This window comes from Molothrus ater, chromosome 19 (genome assembly GCF_012460135.2).
Source record: "Molothrus ater isolate BHLD 08-10-18 breed brown headed cowbird chromosome 19, BPBGC_Mater_1.1, whole genome shotgun sequence".
Classification (NCBI taxonomy): Eukaryota; Metazoa; Chordata; class Aves; order Passeriformes; family Icteridae; genus Molothrus; species Molothrus ater.
Genome location: NC_050496.2, coordinates 1603076 through 1615804, shown reverse-complemented (window position 1 = coordinate 1615804; position 12729 = coordinate 1603076). Strand labels below are relative to the sequence as shown.

General features: G+C 50.8%; 1 protein-coding gene across 1 annotated transcript in view; it reads left to right on the top strand.

The window, feature by feature from the left end:
• Nucleotides 1–213: 213 nt before the first annotated feature.
• LOC118693885 (dynein axonemal heavy chain 9-like) overlaps nt 214–12729 on the top strand; it is a 142498-nt gene continuing 129982 nt past the window's right edge. The window contains 8 exon segments of the mRNA XM_054516895.1: nt 214–287; nt 1551–1806; nt 3236–3477; nt 4501–4636; nt 5731–5927; nt 6707–7221; nt 9033–9255; nt 12303–12469. Coding sequence (XP_054372870.1) covers nt 1677–1806; nt 3236–3477; nt 4501–4636; nt 5731–5927; nt 6707–7221; nt 9033–9255; nt 12303–12469 — 1610 coding nt within the window. The 5' untranslated portion in view covers nt 214–287; nt 1551–1676.

Sequence of the window (12729 nt, the reverse complement as noted above, 5' to 3'; positions counted from 1 at the left end):
GCTTCAAGTGAGAATCCTGCAGGGGGGGACCAGGGGCATGGATGGGTTTTGAAGATTCCTTCACATTTCTCAGTCCTCAGAGTGGTCTTGGCTTCCACTCAGTTACAGCTGCACCCTCTGGTCTGATAACTGTGCGGTGCAAGTTTCTCTCTTCTGGCAGGTATCAGGAAAAGCTGTATTTGGACTGGTCCCAGTCAGTCTCAGAGAAATCCCAGTACAACCTGGCTCAGCCTCTCATCCGGCGAGAGGCGCAGAGCAAACTGATCAGGGTCAACTTTGATCCCCAGGTAAGAGCTGCTGCCCCTGGGCTCTCCTGCCCCCCAGGACGTGTCCCCAAGCTGTGGGGGACACCTGGGGGGGGGTTCTCTGTGCTCTGTGGAGCCCCTCCCATGGGAGTAACAAGGCTCTACCATAGATCTGCTCTGCCTAAATACCAGCACTGAGTTTGAGCAGAGCAAGTTCTGGTTAAAGGCAGTGGCAGAAGTCCTCAGAGCCAGAGGTGTGGCTGCTGTCAGCGTGTCCACGCCACAGTGGTTGATACTGGTGTGGGGAGTGATGGGACATCATCTACAGACACACATTCATGTTGTGTGTACCTGAAACATGAGCTTCAAAGGGTGTGAAAAACCCAGGGAAGGTTTGTTTTGTGGCTCCAGAAATCCTTGATAGGAGGTGGCACCAGAAGGAGTTGGGTCAGTGGGTTTGAGGCCATGGTGCTATTTTTTAATTAATTTTTTTTATACCAATCATCTCAGCAAACCAAGAGAACTGGAGCCATCTTATCTTTCACTTTGATAATGGCCAATGGCTCTGGCAGAACAGCATTGCTGGGACTTGTGATGGGGCTCAGCCTCCATCTGAGAGGGGAAGCACAGAGATGGGGATGACTGAGAGCACCAGAGGTGATGGTGACTTTTAGAGGCTGATTGGTGCTTAACAGAGCCAGAGATCAATGGGAAACAGGCCAGGAGCTGTCCAGGCCCTTTCCAGCTTGCTGCTTTGGGAATAAACCAGCAGGACCAGCAGAAGGGGTTGGAGGGAATGCCAGGAGCTGGCAGGGCTGTGCTGACCAGCAGGGACATCCTGTGATGGTCAAAAGGGGCTGGAGAGAATGCCAGGAGCTGGCAGGGCTGTGCTGAGCAGCAGAACCTGCTGTGATGCTCAGAAGGGTTGGAGGGAGTTCCAGGAGCTGGCAGGGCTGTGCTGAGCATCAGGAACCCCTGTGATGGTCAGAAGGGGTTGCAGGGAGTTCCAGGAGCTGGGAGGGCTGAGCTGAGCAGCAGAACCTGCTGTGATGCTCAGAAGGAGTTGCAGGGAGTTCCAGGAGCTGGCAGGGCTGTGCTGACCATCAGGAACCCCTGTGATGCTCAGAAGGGGTTGCAGGGAGTTCCAGAAGCTGGCAGGGCTGTGCTGACCAGCAGGAACCCCTGTGATGCTCAGAAGGGGCTGGCAGGGCTGTGCTGACCAACAGAGCCCCTTGTGATGGTCAGAACAGGTTGGAGGGGGTTTCAGGGGCCGTGCTGAGCCTGGCTCTGTCCTTGCCTCCCCAGCTGGTGGCCGTGCTCAGGGAGGTGAGCTACCTGAGGGGCAGCGGGGCAGGAGCCATCCCCCCAGCAGCAGCTGAGCTCCATTCCTGCAAGGAATCCCTCTGGCAGCTGGTGGCCAGCCTGGAGCTGATGGGGAACAGCTACAACAAGGTCCTGAGGTCCGTGCTGGAGGTGGAACATCCTCTGGTGCAGGGCCAGCTGCAGGACATCGACTTGAAGCTGAGGGAGGCAGAAGAAACGCTGACCTGGAGGACAGAGGGTGAGCTGGCTCTGTGTGATCCTGGTTTTCCCAGCTTTTACAGAGATGAGGCAACGGAGAGGTGTTTTAAAAGATTTTATTTCATTATCAGTTTCAATGAATAGTGAGACATAAGGGATGTAAAACTCAACTTCATTCCATCAGAAGCCAACCCATTTCCTGGTTGCCATACCTTAAAGATGTTTTTCAGCCTATTAGCTTTTGCCCCACAATGCTGCTGTTACTTCTAACACCAACCACCTGTATTTTTACCTATATTTAACACCAATCACCTATATTCTAACCTATATTTTTACCTATTTTTTAACCTACATTTAACACCAATCACCTATATTTTTACCTATATTTAACACAAATTACCTATATTCTAACCTATATTTTTACCTATATTTAACACCAATCACCTGTATTTTTACCTGTATTTTTACCTGTATTTAACACCAATCCCCTATATTTTTGCACCACATCATGCTGCAGTGCATTTTCACAGTTCTAACTCTCCAAAATATCTGGTCTTTTCGCAAGGCAACGTTTTGAAACTTGTTGAAAACTTTTTTCCAGTTCAATCTCTCTCTCCACAATGTCATCTCTATTCCATGGCCTTCCTAAGCCAGCACACCTTATCTCAGTGTTTTCACACAGATGTACAAGGCTGTGGGAGCTTTCTGTCAGGTTTTGAGAATTCTTCACAAGCCCATTTCCCACAGTGTGACACTGGGGCTCCTCCTGCTCCCTGGAGGACGAGAGGAGAGACAAGAATTTTGACTTTGTTTCAGAAGGCTGATTTATTATTTTATTATTTTATATTTATATATATATATAAATTATATTTATTATATTAATTATATTTACTATATTATATTATACTATATTATATTTGTTATATTTATTATATTATATTTATTATATTATAGTATATTATATTATATCCTAGTATATTATAGTATATTAAAACTATATTACAAGAATAGAAGAAATTATTTCATTAGAAGGTTAGCAAGGAATGGAAAAAGAATGGAAATCGGAATGATAATAAAATTTAGTGACTGACTAGACAGTCTGAGACAGCTGGACTGTGATTGGTTATTAATTAAAAACAACCACATGAGATCAATCACAGATGCACCTGTTGCATTCTACAGCAGCAGATAATCATTGTTTACATTTCGTTTCTGAGGCTTTTCAGCTTCTCAGGAGAAAAAAATCTTGGCAAAGGGATTTTTCAGAAAATATCACAACTACAGTTATGGTATTTTCTGAAATACAGGGGAGAGGTAGAGGTGGCTCTGCTGCTCCAGGTGGTGAATCTCTTGCCTTAAGGACGAGTGAGAAACACGTGAGACCACGGGGAAAAGGTCTAAAGGAGAGAACAGCAGAGCTTGTCCCAGCAGCTCTGGCAATGGAGGCTCAACCATCTCGTTTTCCCCAGGTGTCCGGGATCGCATCTCCGGGGTGCTGGGTGATGTCTGTGACCTGGAGCAGAGGGTGCAGAAGGCCAAGGACAACGTTGGGGAGATGCAGAGCATCGTGCGCTCGTGGGGGTCGCCCATGCTGGAGAGGAGGGACGCCAAGAGGGAGGCGGTGCTGAGCCTGGAGGAGTGCCAGGAGCGCCTGGAGCGGCGCCGCAGCCTGGTCAGCCAGGGTGGGCACAGGATCCACTCCCTGCTGAAGGTGAGGGGGCACCTGCAGGGCTGGGCGCCTCCTCAGGGGCTCTGTGTTGTCCCTGTGGCACTGAAAAGGTCCAGAGTGCATTGTCTGAAATGAACTCCCTGAACCCATCTGAGAACCTGCCCCGGGGTGAATTGGTGCTGCCTGGGAGGGGTGGGGTGAGCTGGATGGGGTGTGGGGCTCCCCGGCCGGGACCAGCAGCAGCTCCAGCCCAGGAAGGGGCTGGCTGAAGCCGTGGCTGCTGGAGAGCCACTAGAGGGGAGTGGTGCATCGGGATTGGGATGCTGCTCCCAGGAAAATCCCCTCTGAGGCGCTCACCTGGGAACAGAGGCTGGGGCTGACCCTGTGGTTTGAGGCTCTGTCCCTCTGTGCAGCAGGAGGTGATGCTGAGCACCCAGGGAGAAGCTGAGTGACAGGAGAGAAACTCTGTCCCAAACCTTGGTGCTTTCTCAGCAGTTTTGCCACAGCTCAGAGTCCTCTGCAGGCCAGGAGAAAGCCCAAAGCTCTGCCCCTCACCTGCCTGCAGCCAGGTGTTGTGCATGTCAGGGACAGCCCCTGGCCTGGAGGAGATGGGTTATGGGCCAGCCCTCTCCTGAGGGTCATGTCTGGCCTTGGACTCTGAAGAGAACCAGATGGGTTCATCAGGATGGGCCTTGAGACCCCCGGTTCTCCCTGCCCCAGGGGTGCAAAGCAGCCCCAAGTCCCATGGCCTCAAAGAAGAGGGAGGAAAACATGTGGAAGACCTTCTAAGGCTCTTGTGCCCTCCATTTTCACCTTGAAGTGTTCCTGGAGACCACAGAGCCCTCGACAGGAGCAAATTGTGGCCATGCCCCAGTAGGAAGATCTACCTCCCTGAGGCTGACACTGCTGTGCTGCCCTTGGCTGTGGGGCAGTGGTGCCTTCACAAAGCATCAACTTCAGCATCAGCACCTCCTTACCCACGCTTAGTGAGCCCTGTATTACAGGCAAGGAGGAGTTTTGGGCACACTCAGCCCTGCTGTGTGTGAAGGAATCTTTGTCTTCCAGGAAAACCAGAGCCTCCTACGTGCAGAGCCAGCCTCTGATGCCTGGAAGGTGTATTTGGATTATGTGGATGAGATAGTCCTGGGTGGACTCTTCACTGCCATTGAGTGCTCCCTGAAATACCTCCTGGAGAACACAGGTGACACCTGGCTCCTGTCCCCTGGCTGCAGGGGCTGCTCAGCCTCTCCAAGGGGACATCTCTGGCTGTGCTCCCCTCATTCTCAGTGCTGTTCTCTTTTTCCTGGCCTCTCCAAGGGGACGTCTCTGGCTGTGCTCCCCTCATTCTCAGTGCTTGTTCTCTTTTTCCTGGCCTCTCCAAGGGGACATCTCTGGCTGTGCTCCCCTCATTCGCAGTGGCTGTTCTCTTTTTCCTGGCTTTCCTCTGGCACTGGAGCCTCCAGGAAGGGAGGGTGACTCCAGCTCTGGTCACTGCTCAGGGGGAGGGATGGAGGTGACTGCACTGTCTGCAAGGGTTAATGGAGAGAGACACCTGAGGCTTCTCCCACACCTGTGCTTGACATCAGTCACCTCCCACCCTCCCATGCCCAAAGCAGCCGGGTGGCACCATCCTTGCTCCGTGGGGAGGCTCAAGAGCCACTTCTGCTCCTGAAAGGCACCAAACAAAGCCCTCAGTTCCTGAGCATTAGTCCTGGGCAGAGGTGAGCTGGGCTCAGGAGTCCCCAGCCCAGCCCTCCTTGCTCTGCTGAGAGCAGCTTGTGTGCAGCTGAAGCACATCTCCAGGAACGCTTCCCTTCTGGATGTGAGGCACAATGAGCTGGAGAATTGCAGGCAGTTCTTCACCATCTTGTTAAAAACTTGCCTAGGTTGTCACATTTGCATCTGGCTTCAGTTTCTGGTTGCTATTTGGGGTTTTTTTGCATGCCTTTCACCACTAAATTAAAGAGACACTTGGTTCCTGTTGTTTTTCTCCTCTGCAAGCACTTCCATGCTGGCATTGTTCAGCTCTCACACTCCCTCTGCATTACCTGAAGAGCCTTTCCTCCTCAGGGTGTTTTCTGCTCCTTACATCACTTGTGTCTCACCTGTTCCCCGCTGGTTTTGGTGGTTAGCACAGCACAGCTGGTTTGCCAACACCTCCATGGGTTGTGCAGGCCCCAGTGAATGTGTGTGTGCTCCTGCTGTCCCTGCAGGCCGTGTGGCACCTTGTAATAGGACCTCAGTGCCTCGAGATTCCTTGAAAAAGACCCTGACATCTCTGTTCTTCCCTACCAGATCCCAAGGCAGGGCTCGCTCCCCTCTTTGAGGTGCAGCTGGATTTGGTGATCCCAGATTTGGTGTTTCGCCCTCCCTTGGACCCTGGCACCAGGGATGGCTTCTGTGACATGGTGGAAAGTCTTCTCCAGGGCATCTTCCACATCTCCTCGCTGGTGCCCCGGCTGGCTGCACACCGTGGCTTCTGCCACTACCAGGTCTGTGCTCCGGGGCTCCCCTGGGCTGGGGGAAGTGAGGAGGTGCCACGTGCTCCCACCTCACTGTGCTCTCCTCTCCCGTCCCTCTCCACTCTCTCCTTTCTCTTCTCTGCCTTCTCCCCTCTTCTCTCTTCCCTTCTCTCTCTCCTTCTCTCCTCTTTCCCCTCTCTCTTCTCCCATTTTCTTCTTTCTCCTTTCCTTCTTCTCTTTCTCCTTTCCCTTCTTTTCTCCTTCTCTCTCCTTTCCCTCTCTTCTTTTCTCCTTTCCCTCTTCTTCTTTTCTCCTTTCCTTCTTCTTCTTTTCTCCTTTCCTTCTTCTTCTTCTCTCCTTTCCCACCTTCACTCTCCTTTCCCTTCTTCTCTCCTTTCCTGCCTTCACTCTCCTTTCCCTTCTTTTCTCCTTCCCCTTTCCCTCTTCTCCTTCCCCTTTCCCTCTTCTCCTTCCCCTTTCCCTCTCTCCTTCCCCTTTCCCTCTCTCCTTCCCCTTCCTCCTCTCTCCTTCCCCTTCCTCCTCTCTCCTTTCCCTTTTCCTCTCTCCTTTCCCTTTCCCTCTCTCCTTTCCCTTTCCTCTCTCCTTTCCCTTTTCCTCTCTCCTTTCCCTTTCCTCTCTCCTTTCCCTTTCCCTCTCTCCTTTCCCTTTCCCTCTCTCCTTCCCTTTCCTCTCTCCTTCCCCTTTCCCTCTCTCCTTCCCTTTCCCTCTCTCCTTCCCTCTCCTTCCTCCTCTCTCCCACTCTCCCTTCTCCTCCATTCCCCCTCTCCCCTTCTCCCTGTGCCCACCAGGCTGCCCTGGAGGCCATGCCCTCGCTGTGCTCGTGCCGCCAGGAGCTGCTGGCCCGGGCTCAGGCAGCGGCCACCGCGTGCCGCGAGCACCGCGCGGGGCTGGAGCGGCGCTTCTGTCACCTCCTGGCCCAGGACAGCAGGGAGCTGGGCCACCACCTCCTGGCCCAGGACAGCAGGGAGCTGGGCCACCACCTCCTGGCCCAGGACAGCAGGGAGCTGGGCCACCACCTCCTGGCCCAGGACAGCAGGGAGCTGGGCCACCACCTGCGCGTGCCCATGCCCATAGACATCGATGCCCACGGCATCCCCGAGGCACCAGCCACGCTGCAGCAGTTCAGAGAGCAGCTGGGCTCCTATGAGCAGCTCTACGAGGAGGTGGCTCGAATGCAGCCCCTCTGCACCTTCCAGGGCTGGCTGAGGCTGGATGTGCGGCCCTTCAAGGCAGCCTTGCTCAATGAGATTAAAAGGTGGAGCTTGGTGTTCAAGCAGCACCTCCTGGACCATGTCACGCACAGGTGAGGGTTGGTTCTGCCTCTGATCGTGGAATTTCTCTTGTCTGGGCTGGGCTGTGTCATTTCCCACTCATGGCCAAAGGATAGAGAATCATGGAATACCTTTCCCTTCTTCTTCTCTTTCTCCTTTCCCCTGGGTTGGAAGGGATCCACAAGGACCACCCAGTGCAGCTCCTGGCCCTGCACAAGCACCCAAACAATCCCACCCTGGGCATCCCTGGGAGCATTGTCCACATGCTCCTGGAGCTCTGGCAGCCTCAGAGCTGTGATGACCTCCAGAGCTAATACAGGAGCAAGAGAAAGGCCCGTGCTGCACAGCAGGTCCATCCCAGTGCTGAGTCTTCCATGCCCTGGTCTCTGCTTGTGTGTGAGCTGGGAGCAGTGGCAATCCTTGGTGCCCTGACATCCCTGGGACCTGATGTAGGGTGTTGGACAGTGTGTGTTTGCCCAAGGTGTGTGTTTTGCTCCTCCTGAGCCAAATAATCCCATCTCTGCCAGGGCTCTGGCCTTGCTTGACTGGATTTGATGGTGGCCATCAGTGAATCTGCATTAATGGTGTGAGGTTTCTAACAGCCCATGATTCAGGTGGCCTGGCATGAGCAGTCATGAGGAGGTGTCATGGGGCAGTTTGGGCTCCAACTTTTGCATTACCACGTGTTCCTTGCTCTGAAGAGCTGCTCTGATCTGTGCAGCACCGTGCCCTGGGTGATTTATTGGTCACAACTGAAGGTTGTCCTAGGTTGTGGGTGCTCCCAGGGGAGTGCTCCCAGGCATCTGAGAGGAGGCTGCTGCGTGGGGTGGTGATGTGATCTCTGGTGTGCTTTTCAGCACCATAAATCTGTCTGATAATTTCTTTGCACAGAGGTTTAGTGTGGCAGAGAATGAGCATTTAGGAGCTGTTATTGAGAGTCCCTGAGTCAGCAGTTTAGTCTTTATTAGGTGAAGTATTTAAGGATACTTTTAGTCCCAGCAGCATCCATTTAAGCAGGCACTTAGAAGTGTTTTGAGAGCCAGGAGCCCAGTGCTCCTCTGCTGAAGTGCCCAGTTGCTGGTGAGGTTAAGAACAGGATAAGCAGGTGAGGAAACGTGCCCCAAACTCTCCTGTCTGTGATGGTTTATGGCTCAAGAGCTTTGAGAGACAGGGATCTTAATTAAAGACCTGGAGGGATTTTTTTTTCCTCCCACAAATGTACAGTTGCTTTTCTAAACTGCTGTGAATTTGCATCACCTGCAGGAGGGAGCTGCCCTGTGAAGAGAGGGAGTGCATGAAGGACAATCCCTGTTGGTTACAGCTTTGAAACGTGTCAGGTTCACCTGGGGAGCTTGGATTCCTGTAGTGGAAGAGGTGGGGTGAAAACCATCACAGGATCCCAGAGTGGTTTGGGCTGGAAGGGATCTTAGAGCCCACCCAGTGCCACCCCTGCCATGGCAGGGACACCTTCCACTGTCCCAGGCTGCTCCCAGCTCTGTCCAGCCTGGCCTGGGGCACTGCCAGGGATCCAGGGGCAGCCACAGCTGCTCTGGGCACCCCATGCTGGTGTCCCCCAACCCTCCCAGTAAAAACTGGGGCAGTAAAATCTGTGCTCTGACAGCCCCCCTGAGATCCCTGTCTCTGTTCAGGCACTCTGTCTCCAACTTGAGAAGTCCCAACTTGTCTTTCTGCTCCTTGGAGGAACTTGTACAACATTCAGGGACCTTTGAGCAGGAATTCCAGTTCTGAAGCTGGAATATTAACTCCAGAGGAGCTGGGAGAATAATAATTCCAGAGGACCTGCCCCCACCCTGTGCTTCCTCCCCTGCTTTGTGCTCTGCAGCTTGGCTGACCTGGACGAGTTCATCCAAACTGCCGAGAAAGGTCTGAGCAGAAAGGTGGAGAGAGGTGACTACGGGGGCTTGGTGGAGGTCATGGGTCACCTGCTGGCTGTGAAGGAACGTCACAGTGCCACTGATGCCATGTTTGAGCCCCTGAAGGAGACCATTGAGCTGCTGAGGACCTATGAGCAGCAGCTGCCTGAGGAAGTCCACCAGCAGCTGGAGGTGGGTGAGGGTTTGTGGTGGGCACAGCCCAGGAGCAGAAGGCAAAGGGGGCAGGAGTGGAGGAGCATCCCAGGCATATTCAAGGCTCCCTGTCATTAGAGGGCCTCATTGGGCAGCGTTTTGCTATTGCAGGATGTGCCTTAGTAGCTCTAAATGTTGAGATTTTTTTCTTTTAAAGCAGAGATTAAGCCTTTTGTTATGTGTGAAAAACATGGAATTGCCTGCTCCAACTCCCAGTGATTGCTCTTGAAAAAAAATTAATCCATTTTCAGATCCATCTGTTAATTAGGTGGAATTATAATTATTTTTAAATAAGCTGGTTCTTGGCAGCTATGGAGATGGGGAGGATAATGTTGGCAGAGGAGCTGCCTTCCCACAGGACTTCAGTTCTCCTCTGGGTCGAGACCACCAGATCTGCTTTACCCAGAGGACATCCCTGCGAGCAGGTTGTGAAAATATTTTGGCATCTTTCCACATCTGGCTCTCATGAGTCAGTTCTTTGGGAATTCCTTTCTTTTCTGCAAAGGGGACCATGGGAAGGTTGTAAGAGATGGTGAGTGTTGGGGGACAGAGACAAGCCCTGCCAGCTGTGTCTTCATCCACCATAAAACCCAGTCCTGTGGGGAGCCCAGCCCCACTAAACCCCCCTGCCTGGGAGCTGCTGGGGTGTTCCTGCTTGTGCAAATACCTTCAAATACCTGATTTACTTTGCTGAGAGAAGAAATGAGGGTGTGGAACAGGAGCAGCCATCCAGATGCAGGAGACAGCCAAAGAATTGTTCTTTCTGGCGAGTGACAGCAACGTTTGTGCGTGAATGATTCATTCCCTCCTGTATGGAGTGGGAAAAGCAGAAGTTCCTCCAGGCTCCTCTCCCTCCCTGGAGATGGATGGGCTGGAGCTGCTGCTGGGGAGGAAGAGAAGGAGGCAGCTCTGTGTGTGGTCATTGATTTCTGCTGAGGCTGTGGTGAAAAATGCCAGGAGGAGACCCCTCAGGAGGGGCTGGCCCTGCCCTGGCCATCTCTGCTGCCTCAGAGCTGCCCGCAGCTCCTTCCCTTCTTTCCATTCTGGGTCTCCATTAATCTCCTCAAGAGTGTGAGCTGGGATGGAGAGAAACCCAGAATCTTTCCAGTGGGCTTGCACAGCTCATGGAGAGGAGGGGACCCGGGGACAGCAGAGCCCTTGGCAGTCATGGAATTGTTAATGTTGGAAAAGACCTTAGGGATGATAAAATCCCACCATCCACCCAGCACCACAACTGTGATCACCACTAAAGCACGTCCCCAGGTGCCACATCCACAGGGTTTTGAACACTTCCAGGGATGGTGACTCCACCCCTGCCCTGGGCAGCCTCTTCTGATGCTTTACAACCCTTCCTATGAACTTTTTTCTTCATATCCAATCTAAACCCCCTGAGGCATGACTTGGGCCATCCCAACCACCCTCCCTTGCAGTTTTAGCCACGGGATCTGTGGCTTTTCCCATTCCATGGTTTTCCATGAGCAGATCCCACCCTGCAGAGCCCCTCCTGCCTCCCAGCAGTTTGGCAGCAGCTCTCTGGCCTCAGAGCAAACACAAATCTTCCCAGGCATTTTCCCTGGGGAAAGCTGTGAGAAGCTGTGAGAAAGCTCAGAAAAAGAATTAAAACAAATCTTATCTCCACTTGCTGCACCTGTTGCTAGGCAAATGTGGAATGTGTTATGGAGATTTGTTTACCAAAGGGTGGTGGTGTATTGTATTTGTTGAGATTTTTGTGGGAGGGAGGAATGATGCATTTGATTTTATGTTTTTAGAGGGTTAATTTTTTTATGATGCTATATTATATTAAAGAATAAGAAAGGACACTTACAAAATGCTAAAAAGATAATGAAAATTCTTAACTCTTTCTAGAGTCCCAACACAGCTTGGCCCTGATTGGTCAGTGAGTGAAAACAACTCACAGCAGAATCCAATGAAACAATTATTTGTGAGTAAACAATCTCTAAACACATTCTAGACGAGCACAACACAAGAGAAACATATAAGATAAGAATTGTTTTCCTTTTTTATGAAGCTTCTCAGTTTCCCAGGAGAAAAGTCCTGAGCAAAGAGATTTTTCAGAAAATGTGAATACCACAGTGGTGTTTCCTCTCTTGACCAATGAGGTCAAAGCTCTATCAAGCAGGCTAGAAGGGGTTATGGGTTTCTTAAAAATAGAGTAAGAATATAACAGAAGAATAAAGCAATGGTTCAGTGTCACTGATATATTTTATGAAAAATTCTTTTTGCCAGGATTTCTTCTCCTAGGAAGCTGGGAAGCTTCAGCTTCTCATTGTTTTACTCCTCTGGAATGTGATTTGGAGAATTGTTTATCCAGCATGTGAAGTGTTTTTAATTAATGGCCAATCACAGTCCAGCTGTGTTGGACTCTCTGAGTCTGCCATGAGATTTTATTATGCATTCTTTTCTAACCTTCTGATGTCTCCTTTCTCTTTCTTTAGTATAGTTTTAGTATAGCATTTATAATGTATAGCATAACGTAGTATAGTATAATATAACATAATATGATATGATATAACATAACATAGTATGATACAATATAACAACATAACATAACACAACACATAACATAGCATAGAACATAGATTATATTATATTAATTATATTATACAATACAATATTATATTATACAATATAATATAAAATATAATATAACATATTATAACAGTATAATATAACATAGTATAACATATAATATAGTATAGTATAATATAACATAGTATAACATATAATATAGTATAGTATAATATAATATAACAGTATAACATAGTATAATATAGTATAGGATATAATACAGTATAACATAACATAACCATCAGCCTTCTAAAACATAGAGTCAAGATTCTCATCTCTTCCCTCATCCTGAGGACCCTCAAACACTACCCCAGTTCAGCTTTCTGCACCATGGGGTCAGTGCTAATCACACAGTGCTAATTACACCATCTGCACCATGGGGTCAGTGCCAATCCCCCCTGTGTCAGGGGGACCCAGCAGTGCCGCTGTGCCCGCAGGAGCTGCCGGAGAAGTGGGGCCAGGTGAAGAAGCTGGCGGTGGCCGTGAAGCAGCAGGTGGCTCCTCTGCAGGCCGCCGAGGTGACCGCGCTGCGCCAGAGCTGCGCCGCCTTCGACGCCCAGCAGCATCGGCTCCGCGAGCGCTTCGCCACGGAGGCTCCCTTCAGGTACAGCTCTTCCAGCACCAACCAGCCTCAGGAACGCTTGAAGGAGCTGGGGTTGTTTAGCCTGTCTCGGGTTTGTTGTGGTTGGTACGGCTTTTGAGGTGTTAAAAGTTTTTTTCCCCAGCTCCGCGCTCGAAGGAGAAGTTGGGATTCTTCGGCTTTGGTTTTCAAGGTTGCTTATTTTCTCTTATTTAACACATGCTTTTTTGGATCTGCAGAGGTTTGTTCAGCAGGTCAGGTTGAGGCACACTGACTGCCCTCAG